At 39.6% G+C, this 27758-nt stretch overlaps 2 protein-coding genes across 5 annotated transcripts in view; one reads left to right on the forward strand and one right to left on the reverse strand.

Annotated features, from left to right (window-relative positions):
- Positions 1–15866, forward strand: part of ptn (pleiotrophin) — a 53878-nt gene extending 38012 nt beyond the window's left edge. The window contains exons 2-5 of the mRNA XM_026146494.1: positions 1407–1498; positions 2880–3053; positions 7457–7618; positions 15071–15866. Of these exons, the coding sequence (XP_026002279.1) occupies positions 1408–1498; positions 2880–3053; positions 7457–7618; positions 15071–15138 (495 nt within the window). The 5' untranslated portion in view covers position 1407 and the 3' untranslated portion in view covers positions 15139–15866. The remainder of the gene's footprint in view (positions 1–1406; positions 1499–2879; positions 3054–7456; positions 7619–15070) is intronic.
- Positions 15867–20438: 4572 nt separating this feature from the next.
- The window catches only part of chrm2a (cholinergic receptor, muscarinic 2a), an 84260-nt gene continuing 76940 nt past the window's right edge, over positions 20439–27758 (reverse strand). For all 4 annotated transcript variants that reach the window (XM_026146103.1, XM_026146101.1, XM_026146104.1 and 1 more), the window contains one exon: positions 20439–23782. In XM_026146103.1, coding sequence (XP_026001888.1) covers positions 22233–23741 — 1509 coding nt within the window. In that variant the 5' untranslated portion in view covers positions 23742–23782 and the 3' untranslated portion in view covers positions 20439–22232. The remainder of the gene's footprint in view (positions 23783–27758) is intronic.

Below are 27758 nucleotides of genomic sequence, written 5' to 3' on the forward strand. Positions count from 1 at the left end.
AAAAGGAGAGGGCAGTAGAGCAAAAAAAAAGTAAGCTTTTTGCAGCAATTTCATCTTAGTGCATTAGGCTAGTGGTAGTGACAGTAACAGCTTTCTGCCAATCCAAAACCAGCAGGAGGACTAAATAAGGTCGGGAAATATGAAACATGGCTTTAGTTTGATTTATGAAATCATAAATCAGCTAGATTTTGAATCTCTAAAGTCAGCTGCACTGGACAAAAATGAGGCAGATGGCTACATTTCTCAACAGTTTCAATAATTGTACAGTGGCTACATGATGGAGGTCACCTCTGCTTCCTTGCTCTTTTCTTGCTGCAGGTATAATCTTTTCTTGAGCAAATGTTTTGCACCTCAGTAAGCCTGGACTCAAAGCATCTCAAGTCTCTCGAGCCTCTGGGAAAATTGCATTTTATGATGGCAAAAAATAAGAATACCTGTGAATTTCAACAATGATTGTATCTATATTAAAAGAAAAAGAACAAATATGTTGTGCTATATGTTGTACATGTGTTGGCTGAGTAATTTGGGCATCTTATATCTAATTAGGCAGTACAACAATGAACTCTATCATTCAGTTAGTGTGGGTCAGATAATTATAAATTATGGGCTATTTACAGTATATTTGCATCCATCAGTAAAGTGACCAGAAGGATCAACTTAACTTGACTGACAATCCAAAAACAGATTAAGTGAGAAACTCAATAACATTCAGGATTCTTTCTTTTGGGTGTAGAAAAAGAGAATTTTGACATTAAATTTGACATAAATGAAATCCGTATAGTGAACATTTCACCAACACCGAGACCAAATTACTTTGAGTGCAGACAAACAAAATGTTGATTTCAGACCCCAGCACTGTGGGGCTAACATGAAACGAGATTTTGCAGGATGTTCTTGTTGATCCGTGTGATGGATGGCTGCATGACGATTGCTTTTCAGGTGTATTTTCTTTTAAATCAGAGCTTTGAAATGTTAGAACATCCCCTCCCACATGCGTACATGGAAACCTAAGGGTATTCAGAGCACAGGCAGGTTGGTAGAAAAAACCTAAAATCACATATCAGTGGCAACATCCATAATGCTAATGAAGCCAGACAGCATGGAATGGAGAAGCTGAGGAAATGATGGTTGCAAAGTGGCTTGCAGATATGCCAACTGCCTATAGGATTCAAAGAATAAAATGATCTGAGCTTTAACTGATGTGGAGTGGCAATGATATCAGATTACCTGCTGGGATTGGGGTTTTGTGTCTGGTGTGAACTAAGGGAGTGGATTAGCTGACTATAGTTGCTTATAGAAAAGGTATTTTAAGGAACACAGAATAACTGCTCGATCTTGATCTGTAACATTTAAACCATGAAGAAGTAGGATTCTCCTGCTAACAGCTGTCTTTTTGGGACTTTCAGAATGAATGGACAGAAGCAGTGGACACGGGTGGCAATAGCACTCCTGGTGCTTACAGTGATTGCAGCTGAAGGAGGCAAAGCAGAAAAACAAGGTGATTCCTTCAAACTGTTAAGTATATAAGTCAGAAGATAAAGAGGAAAAGTGTTAGTTAACCTTAAATTAAGCAGTGTGCATGCTGTCACATTTCACTGTCCTGTTGAACAACTAATTTAGTCATACAAAACTCTTCAAAAAATACAAATATAATTTTTAAAATACAACTTTGAGGATAAAATAATTGGTCTCCTATGAGAATTAACAAGAGACAAATAGGAATAATTTGCAATAAGGAACAAAAAAAAAGTGGAGTAATCCCGCTTGGGTAAAGAAAACACATTTAACCTAATTTAAATTCAGGGGAAAAAAGTTAATTTGCATTGGAAATTAGTGCAAACACCTAAACTCATTACAGCCGCCTTAAAATAATGTGATACAGTCCTAAAGGGGGTACTTTAACAGACGAACATCCAACCATCCATCTATCCTTCCAGTTTCTACCATCTAACAGAAGTTGGTCTGCAATTGCAGAAGGCTAAGCGAGGAATTCATAAACAGAAGATTTAATAAATAAAAATCACGAGCAAGATTGATGTAAGACCTAAATCATATTTCACTGTGGGAAATAACTTCACAGCTGATGTTAAAATCTCAAGTTTTGACCCTCTAGAATACAAGATAACAGAATCACGCGGGTGTCTGGCTGAACACGCACCATTTCAGGAGTTGACATGAGTAATGGAGAACCATGTTATTGGAATACTATATTATTTGTTCTATATTCATTTATTTTAAGAAATTACAAACAAAACAAAAGGAAAACACACCTTGTTTGTCCTAAAATACACAATGAACAACAATCAAGGGGTGTTTGAAACACTATTTCATTTAATTAACAATTTAAACTTTCCCCTTTTTTGGAATACTTGCTACTAAACTCAGCTTAAAAGAAGAATTAAAAACAGCCTTGCTTTTTCAGACAGTTCTTCACCAGTTTAGGTCAGCAGTGTATGAGTGCACTGTGAGCTCTCATTAACTTTTGGCAGCAAGTACAAAAATCAGTGTAATAGAACAAGCACTATCATCGGTTTCGTCTATGTTTTAGATTACCCTCAGTGGAGCTCTGGCCCTCTCACTTCATTAAGTTTCAGTTGTTTTATACTGATAGAAGTAATACAACCTGTAGCTACTAGCCTTAGTAGAGATGACCTGATAAGTTCACATCTCGCTAAATTCATGCCTCGAGATTTGATTCCTTCTGTGTTGTCTTGGGACCCAAATTATGTTGTTTTAAGCCTAAAAGTAGTGACATTTGTTGTCTTTTGTCAGGTATTGTGAGCAGCTCTTTACAAGATCTGTAAACAGACGTTCATGGGGATTCCTGCTCAGCGCTATCTATTTTGATGTTGTGTTATAATATGGATGTGATTCTACAGGAAAGAAGGAACGCAAGTCAGACTGTGGGGATTGGCAGTGGAGTGTGTGCGTAGCCAACGAAGGGGACTGTGGACTTGGCACCAGGGAGGGAACGCGCGCCGGCACTGACTGCAAGCAGACCATCAAGACCCAGCGCTGCAAGATCCCGTGCAACTGGAAAAAGAAGTTTGGAGGTGATAAATGTTCACATGTTGCTTTGTTGAAGTAGGAAAAGAAGGATCTACTTTTCCCAGTAGAATTTAGAATACCTACTGTTTTAGGTTTTTAAATAATTTATGCCTTCTAAATGACCCAGGACTCCCCTCCTTCTGTACAAATACATGGATGCCATCCATCTCCCACCACGTCTCCCGATGATTTATTGTGGCCCGTCATTTACACAAACAATGGTCCCATTTTCAGAATAGGAATGAGTAAGCTAGCTAATTAGAGGTACAACAAAAACATCTATGCAGTATATAATATATTGTCATGGAAAACATAGGAATAATTGCCCGGCATTGTCATTTTCTTTTTTGGGCTTGAGACGGTGAGGCTTTTACAGCCGAAATGTCTTGCAGTGACAAGCCTGTAGGACATTTGTTCCCACAGTAAGGCCTGTCAGGCAAGAGCCTGCTGCTCTGCAATGAGCCTGTCACGAATGATGAACACACTGCAGGAAATAATGGTGCTAACTGGCTACATAGATTATGGTAAATGGCCTGTATTTATATAGCGCTTTACTAGTCCCTAAGGACCCCAAAGCGCTTTACATATCCAGTCATCCACCCATTCACACACACATTCACACACTGGTGATGGCAAGCTACATTGTAGCCACAGCCACCCTGGGGCGCACTGACAGAGGCGAGGCTGCCGGACACTGGCGCCACCGGGCCCTCTGACTGCAAGAAAAGTTTTGGAGGAGTGGCGTTAAGTTTCACATCTGCGTGTTTGAAACTGTGGAAAGTTAGTTTAGAAAATAAAAAAAATTAAAAGTGTGAATTGGCCCTCTTGGCTGGGAATCCTGCAAAATGAGAGCAGTGTCGTTTTAAGTGTGGATACTTTTGTACTTGAAAAAAATGGATAACAGAACCTGTAAGAATAGGTGTGAAAAGACCCTCTACTTCAACCCTGGCTGTTAGCTGCAGCATATCCAAATATAGACCTAAGTAAATTGTCTGTTTGCCATTAATTAATATACTATGTTACTAGTACACTTATTATCTAAGCTCTAGTAGGTAGCGTACTCAAATAAGGAGCTGTATTATATGCCTTTAGCTATGAAGTCTTAAAAGAGACATGAAAAACTGGGATTTTTTTTTTTAGTATAGTTCTAAGAGTCCTGAGCATAAAAGATTTGACATCCCATCTGGCAAAACTCTTACATCTAATTAGAATACTAAGACCCAAAAGACCCTTAAAAACCAACTAGTGAAAACTAGGTTAACGTTGGTTTTCCAGTTTGCAGCACACAGCCCAAACTGTTCTTTGCCTCTTGCCAAAGTATAACACAGTGATGCGAGGAGAATAAATATTAATATAAGAGGTGGGCACAATATTGTAAAACTGGGGTTTCCAGCAGCATGACACAAAAAAGACGAGTACCTATGGGACTGGTGACCAAGGTAACAAACACAGCAGCTAATGGGTCTCATTATAATAAACCGAAAGAGATAAGTCATATGGAGTGCTGAAGTGGCTGATACAATATGAATCCACAGAAAGCAGCTATGTGAGAGCTGAATGGAGAAGAATTACTAGGAAGTAGAAATATTTGGTTCCATGGTGCATTTCTATAAAACTGTTAGCATATGCAGGTTTTTCATAGCACAAAAACACAAGCACATTGCTTCTTTATTAGGTGGAAATGAAAATGCAGGAAAGGAATTAAAATTAATAAATAACTGGATCTCTTATTGCCAGGAAAGGGGATTAATGGTTAGTCATAGAACAAATTCTGCCCACTCCATATAATATATGACCATCCCCATATACTCATATGTCATACAACCAACACAAGCATGCAATATTTTTGCAAAAGTCTCAAGACATCACTTGTTTCTTTATATATATTGTACATACTATTGTTTGAGTACTTACGATTGTTTTTTTTGTACTTTTTATATTTTACATTTATATTTATTATTGAAACTTGCACCAAAGGAGTGGCACTCCAATTTCGTTGTACTCTGTACAATGACAATAAAGGCTATTCTATTCTATATTGCTCAGAAAATGGGAAAATGTTGCAGTGATGAAATGTAGACGTGCACATACAAGAATATACAGTATATAAGGGAAAAACACTAGTTTATACCATCCTTCTTTGAATGTTGGCTGCCTTTTTCTCTGTTCTCTGTCAGCACGATCTTACATTGCTTCGATAATGTTATTTAAGCTCTGGGCAGACCAATCCATGACTGACAGTGCTCCATTGTATGTTTTTCTATCCAAGCATGCTTTTCTATACTCATAATTCGATCAATTCTAGCAAACAACACTGTCTGAAATGGAGCCCTAAACTATGACAGAGCCTCCACCATGTTTTTACTGTACTGTACTGTTGTACCTCTCTCCTGACCTCCTGTCCTCCATACATACTCGTGATGATTAGAAACACACATTTAAAATTGAGATCTATCACTCCCCAAGACATGTTGTCGCAGTCAGTCCAATTCTTATGTAATTTAGCATATCTCAGCCTTTTCCCTTCCTTTAAATGACTGACAGGCACACTTCCTCTGAGACCATTTCTGATGAGTAGATGGATCAGGTAGTCATCAGAAATGGCCGTGTCTCTCAGGTCCTGTGTCAGGTCTTTGCTGCATTTCTTTTCCAGCAAAAGACACGACTTTCACATACCATTCATGTTTTTTTGAGCTATAGCAAGTTTTCAGTTAATAGCTTTTAGGAATCACCTTGTTGGTGCAAAATTGCTTATTTTTATCCGTCACACTGTGTATTATCTTTGGCATTTTATATACATTCAACTAAAAAAAGAGAAGAGAGCAAATGATGTGGTTCTTTGAAAAAGAAAGGTGACTTTTTTTATCCTTGAAATATTTATAGATCAGTATTAAATAGCTTGAAAAACCAAAAAAAAAAATCCTTAAGACCACTTTAAAAATGGGAAAAAATCTTGTTGGAAGCAAAATATAAGGAAATTAGGATGACTCATGAACACGGTACGGTACATAAAATTTATGTGCATATTTTTTAAGATTTTGAAAGCAAGAAGGACTTAAACTAGAAATCATTCCAGAAATAAAGAGTATGTGATATGAAGAATAGATGGTGGGGATGATCTTAGTGATGGTGAAATGTATGAAACAACATCAAAAGCAAAATGTTGGCTGTTTCACGAAGATATTTCATTTTGCATATATGCTGTTTCTATCTGATGGCACTCCAGTTTCTTTAGGCTCTGTAGAAATGAGTTATGACTGAGGTCTTTTTCACTGCTTAACAAATTATATTCAGTGATTTGTGACTTTGGTTTAATGAATAGTCATGAGGGGGTGTTTTCACACTTTTGCAACCATCATTTTTGCCAGCACAAATACTGTATGTTACACTGTATGAAACACCTTACAGAATACATGAGCTGCCTGACAAATTCCTGGTAGTCAGCAAGGGAGCTCTCTCTCCAAGACAATTTACAGCTGTGGAGGCATAGGGTTTTTAAAGTTGGTTGCTCAGGAAGTCCCTGTAGGATTCTTGCAACAATGGCCCTGTCACTCCCCCTCTTCGCTCTTCGCCCCTCTTTTCCTCGCCCCTTCTCCCACCTCTCCCCTCCTCTGATGAGCACCTTGGGATCTCAGAAGCAGTGACAAGGGCGCTGATGCTTTGATGAGAGAGGAGGCAGAAGAATGAGTGTCACATCCTCGAGGGAACCCGGCTAGACTGGGGAAAAAAAATTAATGGAGAGAGATAAGTGGGACATGGACATACAGTACATAAACAAACACTAACGTACACACGCCTGCATGCTTTTCAAACCAATATCCGTAACATACAGTGCATTAGCGACTGTTGCCATCCGTCTAGAGAAATCTTGCACTTCTTTTGGTTGAATTTAAGTTGTTTAAAATGTATGATGAAATGAAAGCACCAGCAAGACCTCGCCCCAAACATCACGAATATGTAAATATATAAAATTGTCCTCCTCTAAAATGACATCTATCCGGGAGCCAGGCTCTGCTTGATTACATTCATCTTTTAGAAGGTTTCATCATATCAAGAATATGAGACTCAAACTGTGAAGCATCACCGACTCCAGCAGGAAAAAACATAAACACACTTTACTTTGTTGTTAAGAAAATGGTCTCATGAAGGCACTTTGTGAGCGGTGGACAGTTTCTCTTGATGGAAGAGGGTAGGCAACTGCTCATCAAACACCCATTCAAAGTCAATGACTCAGCACTCCCCAGGCTCAGAGGCTTGTTACAGTCACTGATTACAATGAACTCCTTTTAAAAACAAATGTAAGATGTGCAGGTTTCCTTTCTGAACCCGTCCATACCATTCTTTCTTCGAGCGACTTCACTAACAAAAAGCAGGTGATTTAAAGTCTGATGTCTTTTTTACTTGATAGGTGAATGCAAGTACGACTTCCAGGCCTGGGGGGAGTGCGATCTGGCAACGGGCAAGAAGAACAGAACGGGAGTGCTAAAGCGAGCGCTCATGGACGCGACCTGCGCTGCCACCGTCACAGCCACCAAGCCTTGTGGGAAAACCCCTAAAACCAAGCTGCAAGGTAAGATGACAGAAATAAAACATTTGCTGCATAAAATGCAACTCTCCCATGTTGAGCTGGTCACGAAAGGTGGGATGCGCTAAAGTTGTTATGCTGAATCACCATGTCCAAAAATGTGATATCTTGTACTACTCATTTTGTTGCTATTACTTTTAAAGAGATTAGCTTTTTGGTAAAAATCGTTCCTTGATAGTTAATTATAATGTCATATCTAGTGTCTCGTATATCATTATTATTAGTTATATAGAGAGGGACGTTTTAAAAGAAAGGTTTCGTTACTGATCCGAGAGCGTGCTCTACTCTAAAAATGAATGCGACTCGAAGCAACTGGCTTGTCAGAAACATGCATGTGACCTTTTACATTGGCCCTATGACATCCAAGAAGTTATCTATGATCTAATATAAAGTAATTAATAATATTAGCTAAATAAACTTTCCATATTAGTTAGGAGGGTGTTACTTTAATGTGTAATCGGTAAATATTTAACATTTCAATTAGAAATACATCAAATGTAGTATTTCCTACCTTTTGTATTTTTTAAAAAACAAGGTTGTTGATTAGCAGCTAAGCTCAGCAGCTTCTGATGACTCACATTGTACAGCCCATATTGCATCTTTCAAGTTGCTGGAAATGAAATTCCTTCGCTGGCTAAGTACACCTCCAGTTCCAAGACTACACCTTGTGGGTGGCTAATGAAAGCAGAGAGACGAGCGTGTTGTAAACCCTCCATTAAATTCCCAGTAAGACAGAATACATGCAGATCCCAAAATAGTCTGAGTAATGGAGCCTTAGTGGAAATTTCAAATTGTAATCTCTTTTCCTCAAAGCAGTCACAATTCTGTTGGCTACCTACCCGTGAATATTTACTCAGTCTGTGGAACATCTCACTAATAAATGAAGGAATCTGTGTTTGTATTTCTTGGCCTTTTTCCCCTCGACAACTGCTCTTTTAAACAACTTCAGACCACAACGTGCACTCACTTTGACCACCAGCCCTACACCTGCCAAGTATGTGTAAGGCTGGTGCCAAGTACATCAAAAAAATTCTACAAATTCCAGTGAGGCTCAATTAGTCCGGCTATTATAGGATCTACTGGTTTGCTGTTTTAGTTTCATCTGACAGCCTTATTTGGTATGTGTAGGAAATAGGGGTGTACAGAAAAGTGCACCGCTTATTGGTTAGAATTTAGCGTGCTAATATAGGAACTGTCTGCTTCCTATTATATAACTTGTACCTAAAAGAAAACGCCAATTCAAAATATTTACAGAAGGAATCAAAATATCATCGTAAAATATAAATCTGGGGTGAAATTAAAGCAGGACAAAGCCTTTTTTACAAGCCACATTCATAAACTTCCTTCAATATTTGTAATGTAAGACAGATCTGTTGAAAACCACCCTACGTACAACAGTGGCCTTTTTTGGGCTCGTTTGAAAACTGTTTACTTTCCAGGAAACTCACATGATATTAGGTTGGTTTAGATCAAAAGCCAGACCCACGCAGACACGTGGTCTATATGAAAAATCATTCCGGGACTTTCACTGTTAGATCACTGTAAATAGTTACGGGCAATGTCAGATCACTTCGTTTTTGTAATTAATCGTAGCTGAAGGGATGCTTACCGCTCAGACCTCTTTGTTTCTTCTGCCAAAGTGCTTCGCTGTATCCTGACACGTCCGCACATTTGCCTCTTTTGTTTGTCACGACACATGGGTCAAAATCAAAGGCAAAATTACTTGGGCTTCATTTTAAGTAGGACGGATTGGCGTCAGTAGAGTAGTACAAAGTATGTATCAAGGTATTTGGGAGAATGAACTAATTCTATCCTCGTTGTGATAATAACTGTGTAAATTCAGGAGATATTTATCTTGTCTCCGGCACATCTCAGACTGATTGCATCTCCACTAAATCCAGCAAACCCTTGCAAATGATTTAATCGAGGCAAAGCCAGCTGTGATTCAAATTTATATTCAATCTGCCATCAGTATGATGGAAACCCTCCTACTTAAGTGCTAAGTTGGAGCTGTGAAAGACAGTGTTAAAGCAAGGGTGAATAGGTTAACTCATTATTCAGCTATAAGTACAAGCTTTTAGCTTTCTTCAGTCATGTATAAGACACTAAACTGAGGAATACTTTTGGCCTCCATTTCACAGAGAATGTGAGAATTAATCAGTTTATAGAACATTTAAGGAGCTATAAGATACAAGGTAATTAGAAAATCTGAAAGAAACATGGAATATCTACAATATATCCCTGCCTGCTTGAAAAATTGAGGCAAAACTGTTGATGAGAAGCACTCGATTCATTCCAAATGAGTTGGTGCTTTTTGTCAGTTTTGTAAACAAGGATGTTCCATTGTCCAAACAGGATTATAATGAGTACAAAATGTTGCCAGTGGCCATAAACGGCAACCTTATCACACTCCCCAGATGCCACACGTGCACATGAAGTTTGCACATACAGTTTACTTAACCTTACCATCGCTTTATCAAACAACCACAGTCAGGCGAAGTCCCGCTCTGCAAAGATAAGACAATGTGAGCACTTCTGAGAGACCCTCTCAGTGCAACACGTCTGCCGCTGCAGTGCTGTGAAATGTTGCACATCTGTCTGCAACACTGTTTGTCTTAAGATTTTTTGCCACACACTATTTGACTTTCAAAAGAGGGATCAGTTGAGCATTTCTCTTGGTAGCACATTGTTAATACATTGTGACAGTAGGAACATCTTGAAGAGATGCACTCTACTTACCATCTCTCACACTTTGCAGCAAGTATATGATACTTTTAAACACTTAAAGGTGTATGTGGATTTATGTTTAGAAGGTATAGAAAGTAATTGAATCCATTTTGTTCAAAATAATATTTTACTTAATGTGAAATTGAATGTGTGCTCATTTATACTTCTCAGACCTTCATCTATCTGTGCAACTATGGACATGCAGGTTTTTTTCAGTTTGAGTGTTTCATAAGGAACCAAATGATTAATTTACATAATTAAACAAAATCAAATATGACTTCCTCATTAAATTCTTATCAATCGTTTAGAGATGCTTGATTATATCCACATTAAACATGTAGACAATATCACTGCACATCAGTTCAAGGCGCAGCGCAAGTAAAAAAGTGCAGCATGTATTTAAATATAGTCTGTGACTGTGTCAAAATCTATTTGTTTAGCAGTCATGTGTGCAGCACCGCATACCTGCACATCAATTAAAGCCAGATGCACGGATGCGGTGTGACAACCTAAGAGGTGTGAGAGCTGAGGGCAAAAGAGATGCAGAGCAAGGATGACAGGGGCAGACATGAAGGGAGGCAGTTGGGAAGAGAGACTCGATATCTGTGCGAGGTGTGATATCCCATGTCTGCCAGTTGGAAGATAAGCCTTGGGAAACAGGGGAGCTACTAGGAAACAGAGAGGGGGTGCTGTGCACAATAAGGTTCACATGGTAGGGGGAATTGTGCATGCTCTACTCTGTGAGTCAGGGGATGGCAGAGATACAGTCCACAGCAGCAGAATCAGAGGGCTTATGAAAAGGGGAAAAAAGACCCTGAAAAACAAACCAACACAGAAATGTTTGCCTTAGAGAGACAAAGTGAGAGAAAGAAGCGACCATCTAACCCCCAGCTGGGAGAACATGTCTGCCCAGCCAAATATGTAATCCTGACCAGCCACTTTAGGTTTAGGAGATGCAGCCGGGTTTTCCCTGAGGGCAGCAGGGTTGCTGCTGTGGCGGCAGCATCTGTCATTTGCAGATTTTGAAGGAGACAATGGTAAGAGGCACCTTGGGAGCAATCTGAGATCCAGAGTTGCGTGTCTTTGCTGTCTAGTCCAGGTGAAACACGGACCCTCTGGAGCGAAAGAGAGAACAAAGACTGACAGAAACATTATGAATACCTGTAGAAATCTCAAGGTCCCCACCTTCTCTTTCAGCACAACACACAGAGCAGTGCGTGAGGGAGTCTTTGCATGCCAAAGTTGATTTCAGGTAAAACAAAAGGCTTTGTTAGGAGAAATCTGGCATCTCTGGATCTTCTTGGAGTGAATTTGCTTCTGCCATTCGTCTTGAACAGACAGGTGGTGTCCTCATTTTTAAGTCAAAGACATGCATTCACAGCCACATATGGTTGTGTTACTGCACTCAGGATTACTGCCTCCCAAAGGCGAAGAGGCATAGCTGCGAAAACTGAGGTTGAGAGTGGTCAAACTTTATAATTGATAAAGTTGTAATAAGTAATAAAATGCCTTTTTATTCTTTTTTATGACACCGATGGCATGTGCATCAGTGTCATACTCCAGCTCTCTTGCTTTAGCTGTCTAAGCAGCTCCACCTCAATGAAAGTCTGAGAAGCAAAACAATTAGAATAAATTATAAAACAAAAAACTTGATAATACTGTGTCCTTAGCTACTGTTGGAATAATGTTTTAATTAGAAAATAACACAGAAAGTTTGATCAAATGAGGGTGAAAAGGTGGATGTCAAATAGTAACATTGCATTTCATTGAGGCGGAGCTAATTTTTACTTTGTGATTCAATAATGTGGAGCAGTATCATTTTCTTCCTGTGAAGCAGAAGTATAAAGTAGATAAATAGTTTACAGTTATCCTATATCATTAACTTAATATGCAAGTTTTACTTTAATATGTGCATTTTTATTAAGTGAATGCAAAAAGCCTGAAATTTGTGCAAATATGTAGCCACTGTGTTTTGGCTCAGGGCAGATTCGAGCTGGAGAAGGCAGCAAGGGTCTGATTATGAGTCTGTGTCAGAGGCAAAAAGGAGCAGAGTCATGCAATGTGCAAATGCAGCAGAAAGTACTCCAACCTGGCATGAGAGTCCACATCTCATATATGGAGCTGAGAGAACAGCATGACAATAAATCCTTTTCTTCCATCTCTCTCTCTCTCCAGGGAGCAAAATATGCTGACACAAAACAGCAGGGAGATGAAGAGAGAGGAAACAAATAAAAAAACAAGTAAACAAATGGCATGGAAGAGTAATTTCTGTATTTGCAGGGGCGAGAGCGCTTTGCATGTCAAGATTCTTATGCCAGTGGAAGTTTGCAACTGAGATGACAAGAAGAGATTTTCGGCTTTTTCCTGGTAGTGCACGTTGAGAATGTTAAAAGGCTGAAAGGCGGCTCGAATCTCATTGGTAAAGCAAGCCTTGTCGGAGTTTAGAACTGCTTGCCAGCACGTTATTAGGCTAAGATAATTTCTTAAGGCAATCTCTCCAAACAAAAGTGCACAAAGTGAATGCATACAGAATCACAATGTAGCTTTTCTGTATGTTACTGTCCCTGCTGGATTTCCAGACATCTTATAATGACAGTCATTTTCATCACACACCATCACTTTCTACTTTGCCAAGTCACTTCTTTTGTTTAGAGCATGTGCTTTGGATGCAGATGGCTGACATCGCCGTTCAGCGTGTCCTAAGCTGGACAAATCTTACTTTGAAACACGATTTATACTCAGAGATTAGACATGCCAAACACCTAAGAACTTCAAACATGTAGAGGATGATGAAAAGTGCAGAAGGAGCAAAATGTATTATTTTTATTCAACATTATCCATGTGCATTTTTCACACCAGCCATTTTAACTTGTCATCGTGGGGAAAGCACAGGTGTTACTAACAATATTAAGCATGGCTTTGTTCCTTTGAAGTGTCCAGATGAGTCACGGCAGTGCGGCTACCTTGACAGACTCATGGTTAGGTTGTAGCATTTTCAAAAACCACTTTCTTGCTGAGAGGGAGTGCAGATGCCACTGCACTGTCTGTATTCTAAAACAAGCTTTGATATGCGCACAATTAAAGACTGAATCTTTTTTTTAAATAAGGCTTTAAGGCCCTGTTATTGTGCTAAGTCAGTTTGCTGAGACGCTTCCAAGCACAATATTCATAGCTCTCTGAATTCTCCACATAAGTAACATTTGCTTCCAAATTGCTAACTAGACATATGTTGCTCTTTAAGAGCTGTGATTTGTTAAGATGCATCCATCCATTCTCTTCTGCTTATCCTTATAAGGGTCGCAGAGCCTATCCCAGCGATCATAGGGTGAGAGGGAGGGTACACCCTGGACAGGTCGCCAGTCTGTCGCAGGGTTTACACAGAGAGACAGATAACCACACACGTTTAGAATCACCTATTAACCTAACTGCATGTCTTTGGACACAATATAGTATTATGTAATACTCATAGTGAAGACATTACATTTGATGAGTACTTGCCCTATAGCTGTTGGGATTGGCTCCAGCTCTCCCGTGACCCTGGATTGGATAAATGGCTAAGGAAATAGATGAATTTGCACAGGCCGGTTTTGCTAACATACATAGTCACCACCCAAAGCCCTGTTCTGAGCCAGGAAAAACTCTGGAGCTCACTGCTGCTGCACACTTTCAAAATGCTTTGGCTTAGCCTGAAGTAAATATAGTAGTCCTAAATTGGCATTTATACGTTTTACTTCTCACTGACAGAATGCTTGCTGCAAAACAGAGCGAATATTGGGATTCCACAGAATTGTCATTTGTCCTTCTGAGGTCTCTTGTTTTATTGCCTGTATCCACTTTGTCTCCTTAAGGCTCAGTTTTTCGGTTCAGCAGCTTGCAAAACTTAGTTCTGGGTTCTTTACCCTTGTGGTAGTGCACCACACCACACTGTAGCTTTTAGGCATTTTCTTCCCTTTTTTCTATTTTTTTGCAAAAGCAGTCTTCATATAGAGCAAAGTCAGTTGAGAGCCATGAATTGTTTTCCTGTCTCTATATGCACATGATTAAAAAAAATGGCTGTATTTATTGTCCAGTGAATTTCAGTCATGATTTGTTTTATTTCCACCTGTAATGTTCCCAGTATGACTTGGCAGAATATGTTCTAATGAAATGAGCCATTTTCCTGCCAAACAACCATTTGCACAGATGTTAGATGTGGTACTTTTAGACATATAACATCTGCGCGCTAAAATGCGAAACATCAAAGTTGTAAAATGATAAGACACCAACAATTTGGCTAAGAGATAGACATACATGGAGCCACGCAGATACAAACAAAAATAAACAGCACAGCTGAATGACCAACACACAGCTAGGCAGAAGCTAGCTGTCCAAACCTCTGAGGGTTGTGCTCTATTTCTGTTTACCAGAGTGGAGAGGCCATAAAGCAGAAAGGAGAGCCATGCACTGTGGCTCCTGTCATGGCAGCCAGGTACCAAGCCACTGTTGCGGCAAGTTGATAAGGTGGTTTTTCATGGGGTACAACCCAGGCTGCCAAATCAATCCCCAAGAGAGCACAGAACTACAATCGTCACAGCACAAAATGTGAACTCTGGCGAAAAAAAGATTAAAACTCATACAGTTAATACATTTTGTTACCGAGCACAGGTTATCTTAACTTTTCACAAAAACTTTTAGAGAAACTATCAAATTTTAACCTTTTTATCCTTGCAGATGCAAAGAAGCAAAAGAAGGAAGGCAAGAAGCGAGAGCGCACCCAAATGGCTGATGAGCTTGTTTGAGCCGGTGAAGAAGGAAGAAGACAGCGGAACAGACGGCCCTATTTCAACATGGTTCCTCTTTACGTGTCCTGTAGGTTGACTGTAGGAGCCCGCATAGCTTTGACAAAAATCAGTCAGAAGATGACTCTTAGTGACCACGTTTTACTTTTTTCTTCTTTCTAGCACCTGAGGAGAAAGACTTGTATGTTGCAATAGAGGATGTAATACAATAGAGATAAATAATCAGATTTAATTAGTCGCATTCCCACTTAATGATGTTATGTCTAGAATTATTTTCTCAAGGGCAAATTGCTTAGGATTTGTCTTACAGTTTCACATAGCATAACCCTAATTTGGAAAACTCTTTGATCCATGCCCAGACTTAATAAGTCGGTTTGTTAAAACTGAAGCTATGAAAATGTTTACTCAATTAATTTGAGCAAAAAAAAAAAAAAGTCATGAATTTGCAATTTGTGGCTCACTTTAATTATAATTCTTTTTCTTCCTGTCAAATAGTACCGAATAAACATAAGATAGTTTTTTTTTTTCTCCTGCTGCCCTGTTGTACTCACTTTATTATACTCACTGGTTGTAACTCTCCATCTCTCGGTTGTAAAAAAAGAACGAAAAAAACAAACAAAAACGAGTCCCCACTGTGGTAGCCCTTCGAGTTAACATCCTCTCTGTTTCCTGGTACATTTCCAAAAGTTAAAAATGCATAAAATAAAATTCAAAGTTAGAAAACACGCCAACAGTGTTTGTGTTTCATCCTGTGCTTCCCGTTAATCAAAAACCTCCAAATTTCAAACACGTTTCGTATATTTTTATTCGAATTTCATTCCGAGAGGATATGGCACAATGTAACCACTTAATGCAGTTCATCTTACAGTGTCATAGGTAGCCAGTGATAAGAACACTCAGATTCATTGTCCAGAACAGATAATCGATCAAGAATGCATCAAAGCAAAAAATATTACCATTGTTACTGTACAGGGAGTTTCATAGTGGGGGGAGGGGAGGGAGAATAAACGAGGGATTGTCGAGGGGAAACATTCAGAGAATAGCTATTAATCGTGTATGTACATTTCAAATATACTGCATCTGAATTACATATAATGTAATATCATATAGATATATACAATGCAAACAATAAATTTATTTTTCCTATTACAAGAGAAGCCACAAGCCACAGTGAGTGAGTACACAGTGAGCACCTACATATACAAGCAAATGAAAAATTAACACCTGAATGTACATTTAACACTTGCAGCAGGCTACTGATTGCTTTTTTTTAAAGTTGGTTTCCATTTTAAATACACGTTTTCTGACCCATGAAGTTCAGACCAGGTCATAGAACTCAAACCCTCAGCACATTAGTTTTTTTTTTTTTTACAGAACACATTTTTCCCGTGATGTTAAAATTGCAAAAAGTTGTAAAGTGTGTCTAGCAAGAGAGCAGGTGAACCACCTTTTTCTCAAGGTAAGTGTGAAGCCTTATAAATTTACAGGTGAAATCAAAATGAAACCCTTGCCTCGGAGCTTTCGGCCACACTGAAACTAGTTTTAGCTTTTGTCCCCATCCTCGGTTTCCCTTCTTGGGGATTGCTCTTTTTTTTTTCTTCCTCTTTCTGGCTGCACAAGTCATTCTTCAAATCCCCTGGAACGTTTTTCCATTGTGTAAAAGTTTGGATTCAGTCACTCAGTTCCCAAGGCAAGAATCCATTTCTTCAAATGACGCACTCCAGAAATGCACATATTTATACCTTCTACCTTTGCAGTTATATAATCTTAGAAACACAGTTTATAATATTCACATCTTTATAGATTTTTTATTAATCATTTTTTAACCCCAAAAAACCAAAAACCCTGGCTGTACACTGGTCAAATTCTAATTTGTAATACTACATTTGGACTTTGTACAATGATAAAAGGTTCAGATTTACAAAATGTGATAGAAAATGTATGTATATCATGTCTCTTCCATGGAATTCTGTGTCTCAGTGAGTCTTTGGAAGCTTTTTGCTGTTGAAAGAGAAAGAAGTGATGACAAAGAAATAGGTAATCACTCTGCCTGAATCTGTCCTGATGTGCGTTATGATATTTTATCCAGTCTGACGAGTTCATGCTGAGGATGCCAGTTAGAAAAAAAATAAACCACCACACAGCAAGGTGCATGCACACACACACAGACACACACGAATGAATGATGACCCCTGATCTCAACGTAAAGACACACACATAGGTTTTGCATGTAAAAGTACAATGCCTTTGAAGACAATTTAGAATACATACATAAAGGATTGGCAGTCCACTAAAAAAGCCCACTGTGCCTGCAAACTGATTTAGCTGTGGACATTTCTACATCATTTCAATTCTTTAGCTCGTTCAGTCGAAACAGGGGACTCCTGTTAACCTAAAACTTATAGTGATGGTAGCCCAGAGCTGGCAAAATAATATCAATAAATAAATAAAATCAGGAAGGCTGACAAACACGCTCTTTAACGTGCATCACACAGCAGCACGATCCACAACTTTCAGGCCAGACACTCTGAAGAAGCAACAGGGATTTTAGGATAAAAGAGCAATTTGTTTATGTCATTCTGGATAAGGCACTTCAAATTGCTCTGTACAATCCGGCGATATAAACTTTCAGTCTCTGAATAAAATCTCACAGCATGCACAAGCTGCTGCGTCTTCGTATCTGCTTGGTTGCACAAGACTGTTGAGATTATTCTCAGCAACGGCCCCAAGAGTGAAGCCAGAGAAACCTCAAATTTAAAGTTGTCTCTGATAAACGTTGCGTGTCACATGTACTCCTTAAAAAAGGAATGTAGCCCTTTGACATAAGCCGTATGGACAGGAGCCCAGCTAGCTCTGACGGCACAACACGATATGATGACTATTACAATATAGAGAGAGACTATGTTTATTTTGGTCATGGACATCAAGGTATGTATAAATGCATTTGAAATCACTGATAAAATGCTAAAATGCTTGAAAACAGTGAGAAACTATGAATTGCGTTTGCACGGCATGAGAATGAGATGAAATAAAAGCATAGGAGCGACAGTAAACGGTGCCGTGTCACTCTGTTTACATACAGTGGCAGGTTTGGGACCGGGACACTAAAATTCTTGCAGGAAAACCTTTGGCTGACCTGCTGAGAATGGCTGGGACTTCTCCAAACATGGTCCACCTGCGGTGTGATCCTCTAGCTTTGGATTTTGTCACTGAACAGACCCTACTGTCTCCGCCCTTTCTATGTCTCACTCTCGTAACCACGATTATCTGCTGTTTCACATGTACAACGAACACCTTGGAGCCATCAGCTTGCTTTCTCCGTTATATGGACGACAGCTGTACTCTTTCACTGTCACTATGTGTTGCACTTTCTCTCTGTCATAAGGGTACATTCCTCACCTAACCCCCACCCACTTTGACCATTTCCAGTCAAGCCCTAATACAAGAACGTCTTTTAGTTCTCAAGTGTTTGACAACGTGGCAACAAGACTTAATGGCCCTAATGTTCAAAGTACACACGTTTATTTTGTTGGATGCATTTTGCCCTTTTCCCGCTCCGGGAGGTGATAAACTGCCATCGCCTTCCATCAAACACCTACACAGCTGCTCAAGCTGAGACCCCTAGACCACCACTTGAGCTGTGAGCCACTTAGTCTCCTGCTGGTATCACTCAAATGACAGCTTAGCAAAGATTAGTTATTCTGGAAGGGTCTTTACTCACTTCTAAGATGTGTGACAGATGTCAGACAGACATGGCTCCACTTATCATCGAAAAGGATGGCTGCTCTGATGGACGTCTGAGTTCCTGCTGGAGGTGTTTAGATAAATATGGAACAGTTGGGTTTTTTTCCCTTCTGTTGCTCAAACCTCAAAAGCAAAATTCTGAGGTGGTTTATTTTTTTTCTGTTTTACACTACTTTGCATTTCTACTGAGAACTTTAAAAGAATGACAAAACATTTTGTGCCAATATTAAAAGATAAATACATATGAACGCACCACTAAGACACAATGACCTATATCAGAGCATTATAGTTCAGGTGTCTTGGTGAAAAAGAAGATTTAGAAGATGCAGAACAAGTGGAAAGATGCTGTGGGAGCCCTTGATGCCATCTTTCATGGATGCTGAAAGAAATGTGAGGATTTTCGGGGCAAGGCAGGCAATCACTTCATTGCGAATAGAGGCAGTCAGCGGGTGTTCTGTCTACGATGCAGAGTCCAGCAAAACCACTGGATCCCAGACCTGCTGAGCAGCTGCGGGAACAGTTTTGACTGTATGACACCTAAACAGTGCCATCAAGTCAATCTAACTTATGAGGGTTGCTTCAAGGAACATGGGGTGTAACATATTTCCAGATTATCTAGGCAAATTGGCCACTAGATTGTCAAATGGCTGCGAGAATGTGAAAATTGATGATTCTTTGATGAAAGGCAAATTTTAATTTGAACTAAATATCATTATTTCTAACCTTCTAATGTCTCTGAAAGTCATTTGAATAAAAATATCCATAAAAGACTGTAACTCCAAACTTTCACTACTCTCCTCTGCACTGTAATTTTGTGCTTTGACCTTCTTGTTTAATCTCTTCCCCCTATCCCCACCCGATCGTGGCAGAATACATACTGCTGCTCGAAGTCTCAATATATATATGGACTGATTTGAAATGAACAGAGCATACATCAGTGGTGTAGTAGCTGGAAATAAGGTGATACATTGAGAAAAATGAAAGATACAATGAAATAATATATGAAAATGACTATATAAATATACATTTATATGTACATTCATGGCCTTAAAAGAGTAAGAGACTATAACAGGATCAGGGTTGAGTGGAGCACTAAGTGGGGCATGGGCTTGTAGCAAGCTGAGCGTATAATGGGCAATCTTTAATCTCAAATGTAGGTGTTCCACATCGTCCCATAATCTGATCAGCCTCATGGTGAGTTTTCATTATAGGATCTGTCCCAGATTTCTCTTTAAGGAGACAGCCTTGAGTAGCTATTTGGTGCAGGCGTAATTCTTTGCAAAAAAAAGCCCACCTACCAGCCAATGTGGCAACATCCTCGTGGCAATTTCTCCTGCGTATTAATCAGATCAACTGGTGAGCGCACATTAGTATAAACGAGGATCTCGAGGCTTAAGTGATGGATGACGTGTATGAGCACACAGAACATGTTGTGCTGGAAAAATATATTTTTCTCCATTTTTCATTTCATTAACACAAGTGTACGTGTGTGTGTGTGTATATGAGTGTGTGTGTTTATAATAATTGAACAGTAGTAAAATAAAAAAAGTCACAAAACACAAAAGGTGTAAATAGCCCTTTTTTTTAAAACAGAAAAATCACAAGTCTATGACTTGTGATCAGAAGTAAACTCCACTCATGGAGTGCACAGACAAACTCCGCATGTATACAGCCACACACAAGCGTACCCCACACACACACCTAGGTCTTCGCAATCGCAATCATCATCAGTACAGTACAGAGCACGCTGTGACATCAATCCACTAATCAGCATGATCAGATGACGTCTCCCACTCAAAGTGCCTTCCCACAGACGGTAAGAAAAAACAGCTCTGAGCTCCAACCACCTGTTTCACTCACTGAGAAGGAAGTTTCATTTCAGCGGTGAATATCTTGACAGCAAAAACACATTTCTTCATAGCTGTCATGAGCGACAAAAGAGCGACTGAGCAAGCTATGCCACATTTTAAATTTATTTTTTATAGCTACTGCAGTTGGGTCTGTTTGTTTGCCTTTCAGCTACAGCCATTTAGTTATCCCTTCTAATGGTATATGACAGACTACTCTTTGAGACTACTCTTTGGCTGTGTGCAGTGACTTCCTCACACTGACAGCAAGACAAAAAGCACTGCCCCGAGATAAAAACAAACAAACAACAACAACAAAAAAAGGTAGTATCATACATAGACCCTCAGAAAACATCACGTTGTTCTTTACATCCAGTCCGATCCATTTTCTACCTCTTATCTGGATCCAGGACCGAGTGGCAGTCAACTCAAAATTGTGCAGATCTTGCTCGCCTTGGTGATTACCTTGAACCTTTCTGGGGGTCTGCAGGGCATTCCCAACCAGCTCAAGTGATTTCTTTCAATTTGAAGAAGCAAGCGCTCTACTCTAAGATCCTCCTCCTCGTTGCTGTTTGCATTTACATGTGCAGATTAAATGACAGAGCACGTTAATCAGCCATTTCCCCCTTGTTTCCATTATTTGTGCTACACTAAGCTACAGCAACTGTCTCCTGGTCCCATTTTCATCTCAACAAACATGAGCGCTAATAGTCTTCCCATCCATCACTGATGTGAACGAGCATATTTACATCCTCAATGGGGATCCATCCTCAATTAGCAGAATAATGGATTTATCTGACTGGTTCAAATTAAGTTTTGCTGTTGAGTATTTTCAATCTTTATCAGCTGCTTCAGTGGATTTTAATTGCTTTTTTTTTAATGTACAAATTTTGTGAGTGATTGGAGGTGTCATGATGATGATCACAGAAAGAAGGCAGGCAGAGGGCCACACGTGTGCACACAAATGCAGAGCCAGCACGCACCTACTTCTGCACTCACACACATAATTACATAGTGATATTTACAGTTATCTACAGGTATCTTTTCTGAACTTCAAACTTCTGATGTTTGTAAATTCAGTCAGCCCTATTTTCCCATTTTGAAGATTTCTTGTGTTTTCTTACAGCAGAGATATTCCTCTGCTCTTTACCTTTGTTCATTTTTCATTGGATCAGTCTCACTTCCTTTTCCCCTGCTTTACACCCCCTTTTCTTTTTTAGGCATTCAGTAACCCTTTTTTAACCTTTCTTATCTACACTGTTTCTGCAAACATATCTCAATGCAACTGGCTTCAGTTGAATCTGTGTAAAGTGCTACAACCGGTTATTGAGAGAATTTGGAAAACTAATGGCTGAATGATGGCAAAGGTACTCTTGCAGTCTTTATGATGCTTACAAACCTCTTTCATAGGCACAGATACACATGTTCATGGATGACACACACAAACACACAATCATAGACACACGACTCATCCATCTGTGGTTCCTGCCAAGCGATCTGTGTTTATCTGGCTGACCTAATATTCTTATATTGGCAGAGAAGAAGATGTTTGAATGTCTTTTTAAATGTGACATTGCACAGGGCGTAGCAGGCCGGATTAATGGTGCTGTTGATATAGCATAGCCAGTAACCAATAGTCCATACTGTGTTGGGGATACAGCTAGAGCAAAACGTGTTAATAAGCACCATCACGTTGTAAGGAGTCCAAGTGGCAACAAACGCTACCAGGATGGCCATTATGGTGCGGGTAACTTTTTTCTCCCGTGACGGTGCTGCTTTCTTCTTCTTGTTTGGAGGTTGCTTAGTCATCTTCACAATCTTCCGAGCCACATGGTTCTGCCGCTCTGAGGTTGGGACAATCTCAACAGTGGCATTAGATGGTGTGTAGCAGTCACCTTTGGGCGATTTAGTCTTGATCTTAATGCATGTCAGCTTGGAGCCCCCTGCTTTGGCTCGCTGACGTGTGATTGGCTGGTTTGTCTCAAGACTGGAGTTGGCTGTGGATGGTGCTGGTTCCTCATCCTTCTGATTGGAAGCAGCCACACTGCCAGATGTTGAGTCATTGGAGCTTTCCTTTTCCTCTCCAGGAGTACAGTTCTCCCTTGCTGCATCATCACCTTCAGTTTCTCCCTCAGCAGTGGTTGAGGAAGGCCCTTTGCCATTCTGGAGTTTTCCATCATGCTGGTTTGCCCCATCAGCAGCATTCTGGCTTTGCGAATGCCCCGCATCTTCCCCTGGTACATTGTTGTTGTTAGATTTTGGAGTGTTGTTTCTCCTCTGGCCTGGTGAGATAGATTCAGGGATTGCTCCGGATGGCTTCCGGTTGTCCTTCTTCACACGGCTCTTGCTTGCTCTTGAGATCTGCCAGTAGAGCTGAATCATGATGATGACAGGTAGGTAAAAGGCGGCAATGGCTGTGCCAAAAGTAACGGCAGCATTGGAAAAGAACTGGATATAGCACTCCTTCTCAGGCACTGTCCGCCCACCCACAATGAACTGCCAGAAGAGAATAGCAGGCGCCCATAGGATGAAAGACAGGACCCAGGCAGCCGCAATCATCATTCCTGCCATTTTGGTGGTCCTTTTGACAGGGTAGGTGAGGGGCTTGGTGACACAGAAGTATCTATCAAAGCTTATGATGAGAAGATTCATGACAGATGCATTGCTGACAACATAGTCCAATGCTAACCACAAGTCACACACCACTGGCCCCAGGGGCCAGTAGCCAATCACTATGTAGACTGTGTACAAGTTCATCGAGCACAGTCCAATAATGAGATCAGCACATGCAAGGCTGAATAAAAAGTAGTTGTTGACAGTTTGTAAGTTCCTATTAACTTTGATGGAAAGCATGACTAGGATATTTCCAATAACTGTAACCAAACTGAGGGAACCAGCCACCAACACGATGAACACCACCTCCACAGTCTTGTAGGCGCTTTCGCTCTCTTCCACAACTTCTGTGTCATTGCCTTCAGAGGCATTCCAATATGTGAAATTGAATGCATCCATGGCATTTGGTCTTTTGTTGCCACCTCCTACTCAGATGGAACCTACAAGAGAACAAAAGAGAGAAGATTTGTAATAAGGTGCAAAGGATGACGGTGATAGCTTCAGCATTTTAGTTAGCTAGCTAAAGACTATTTTAGATGCATATACATTGTATGCACTTTATTTTTTTCTTTTCAACTGTGAAAGCTGAGAAACCCACAGTAACTTATTTATAACTTAACTTAGCAAGCCAAGTATTTTCTCACATATAGTCAAGGTACCTAATCCAAAATACATTAATATGTGCTGATTGGCACTAAATTAAAATTAAAACAGCAAATGACAGCAGCACTTATCAGCACACAATATACTTTCAGAATGCTACAAAAGATGCGATGCCATCTTCCAACCTGTAATGGTACAAGTAGAGCAGATGATAATCGAGATTCATTACAAAAATGTGAAAATATGTTTCTCTAAACCATCAGTATGGGCAATATGACCCTTTCTGTTTCAAACTAGCTTTTAGCCCTCCTAAAAGCAATTCATCAGATAACAGTGGCAATTTTGGCCACACACTAATTAGCTTGATAATTGGAAGCACAGGTATCAGGCACTTATATTTTTCATAATCACTGCATGAATAACATCTACCCATTAGACACCTGCCTCATTATAGAGAAAAAAAACCCAAAAGGTCCCTGAGAGGCAAAAACCTAATGCACATCAGTGACTGCTGAATAATAAGATATGTAAAAATAAATCGAGGTAGGATATGAAATGAGGATATCATGATGACAGATCACCCTGTGCCAGACTGGCGACCTGTCCAGGACGCACCCTGCCTCTCCCCCCTGTGATAGCTCAAAACACGCTCCAGCTCCACCATGTCTTTAGTCAATTAGCGGAAAGAAGAAGATGGCTGGATGGACAGATGGATGACGACATGGTCATGGTAATAGAAATGTTCACATATAGGACTGTTTGTTTAATAAGCAAATCCTTTTTAATGCACATATAAACAAAGGATAAATAACTTTCATAAATTATTCCTTTTAAACCAATGTCTAGTACAACATAATTTTACTTCAGTCAAGAGTCAAACTCACTCTGAAACCCCCTGATCTCAGTGCCTGCTAGCTTCAGTGCATATCTCAACACATCTTTGAACATCCTAGTGGTAAAATAGAACATGCTGAGCCCACATAGAGTTTAGCTCATCTTTGCTGCTGCTTCTGCAAGCTGCTTTGCAACCCCCTTACAATACAATTTCTCACTTAATGTCATGTCTGTTGTCACTGATACTTGTTCCATTTTATCTTTGAGATCTTTGTGTATGTGTATGTCAGGGGGAGGGGAGGCCTCAGGACAAAGCCATACCTCTAAATCTTAATTGCTGCAGATGATTGATAGCCATTTTTATGCCACTGTTGTGGTCCCAACTGGACTGAATTTGGTTAAACATGCAACAACATACCTGTAATGTTTTCTTTGCTATTTTTTAAAACCATGTACATATAAAAATGTATTTATTTATTAATCCCCAGTGATTAAAGCTTACTAGGTGTTAACACTTGATGGATACACTTTCAAACTAATACCGTAAAACCTAATGACTAGTTTGGGGCTTGAATTATTGTCCTTTCATGTCTTCTTCATGTGTTTCTAAACCCATATATTAGCTAATGATGTTTTATTTAAAATTACTATTCCTTTAAACCAAGGCAGGGTTGCTGCATACATTCTTAAAAAGAGCAAGGAACTGTGTGATTATACACTACACACATCATGTTACCAAGAGTTCAATGAAAACTTTAAAAGGAATTATTGACAATTTGAGCTAGCATTTTAACTTCAAAGACATTTTCCAACTTGCATTTAAAAATTCTTTTCATACAGCACTATAAACTTCTTTGGATTCCCAAGTCACCCACTAGTTCTCCCTTTTAATCTTAAACACTCATCGGTGTTGTAGACCTTGCTTTGATTTTAAAAGCACTGCTCAGTTCTGCGCATACTGTGCTAGAGTCTTTTGAAATTATGAGTGATGTGTCTTAATAAGGTGCGTCAAAATTCTTTGAGTCATTTCAGTTGCTTTTTTGCAGGTTTTATGGCACTTGGTGACCTGTTTAGTGTTTTTACGCAAACACCTTAACGTACTCAAACTTTGTTCAGCCTCTGAACTGAAGGTTCAGGTATTAGTGGTACTCTTTTGCTGTGATTTAAAAACCAACCTTAATGTTACCCAATACGTTTCTTGACATTGCAGCAAATATAAATCAAAGCATATTTGACTGAAAACTGCTAGATAAATCACCAACACATACCCCTGTCCATACAACACCTTGAATTTAATTACACAAGACAGAAAATCAAATTGTTTGTTCTTCGGGGATAAATGCCAAATCTGAAAAGTGTAGACAAACTGGAAAATCTGTCTCACTCATTTGTTTAAGAACACACACCTACAATCCTCTATCATATAAAGTAGTGTAGCTCTCTTCCAAATTTCCTTTCATTCAGCTTTCTTCAGTCTACATTTAAGCAGTCTTTACATCCAAGTTTTTTGCTTGAATACAGTTTAATGTAACAAAAGGTTAGTGACCAATCCGATCATTTCTCTGTGACGCTTCTCCAGCTTGAAAGCTGTCTTGTTCAAGACTTTGCCATTTTGGTCTAAGGTCTTTAACCGTTGAGCCCAGTGAGTAACTAGTGAACATTCACTTATCTGCTGTGCCAGAAATCCCTAATCATTGCATTAGGCATGGAGCTAAGCTTGTCTAATCCGCATAAAATGTTTAAGTCCACCGATTTACATTCAAAAACACTAACAATACAAATGGGACACACTTGTGACTTGCTTCAGCCAAGTGGATTAGAGAAGTAAAGGGGATCAGTATAGATGGTCATAGCACTGTTGAGACAGTTAACTCCCCTAGCTGCTCTTTGTCCACCTCTAGCTGCCATAAGCTATGTCCCCCACCTGAAATCTCTTCCACAACAGGGCGAAAGCTGGGCCCCTGCTAGAGTCAACTAAAAATGCACAAATCCTTTTTAAGCTCAATGTGGGCAGCCATGGTTTTCCAAAAGCAGACTTAGGGGCCCAGACTTGGTTTAAAAGCATCACTTTATTTAAAGGAAGCCATTAGACACCCCTTCCAAGGAAACCCATTTATTTACTTTAGCTTTACTGTTGTGCTTTTAGCTGAAAACCTCATTAAACATCTTTATCTTAGCTCCTTAAGAAGAATTGAGGAACATTAATAAGCCATTACTGAACAGAAGCAAGATGTTTTTGCTGTAGTGTGACTGGTAGACATACTGGCACTGCAGCCTGCTGAGCAGCAGTTCAATTGTCGTCACCTGGGGAGAGCAGCAGTGGCACTCTTAGCATAGCTATCAATCATGGAGCTTACCTGCAACTCTCAGTACTACAGTAGTCAGGTACCACTGCATCCGACAGAGCCCAATCAGAGCATGAGTGGCACCTCAGACAGATGAATATTCAGATATTTTTCACTTATTCTGTAAAGTTTTTTTAAAGGATTAACATAATCAGTCACAGATGATGTAATAAAAAATAAGTTTGTTGTTTGTTGTAATTTGTGCTCTGCAACTCAGAGAATTAAATGTGTGTCAGTGGGTCCAGTAATCCTAAATTTGCTATTTTTGTTTAAATTGTTTTTATTTAAAAAAAGGTGACAAGTCAGTTGCTACCATGGGAAGACATGACTAAATGAGCTTCAGTATTGTTCTGCGTTCAGATGCTGGTATTCCTAGAGCTGGCTCACTAGAGCTGAAAATTGCGTATGCCCTCTGGGAAACAGAGAGGGCCAACCTCTCCCTTTCACGTCTTATGTCCTCACTCTGTCTCTTCTGGGGGACTCCAGGCTAGCCAGATATAACAAAAAAAAAGCCCAAAGTGAAGCCAGAAACACTCGGTTCATTTAACCCTAAGTTAAAGTTTGTGATTTAAAATTAATCAGAAAATAACTAATCACTTACACAATAGTTTTGCCAGAGACAGACAACAAATGT

This window comes from Astatotilapia calliptera, chromosome 17 (genome assembly GCF_900246225.1).
Source record: "Astatotilapia calliptera chromosome 17, fAstCal1.2, whole genome shotgun sequence".
Classification (NCBI taxonomy): domain Eukaryota; kingdom Metazoa; phylum Chordata; class Actinopteri; order Cichliformes; family Cichlidae; genus Astatotilapia; species Astatotilapia calliptera.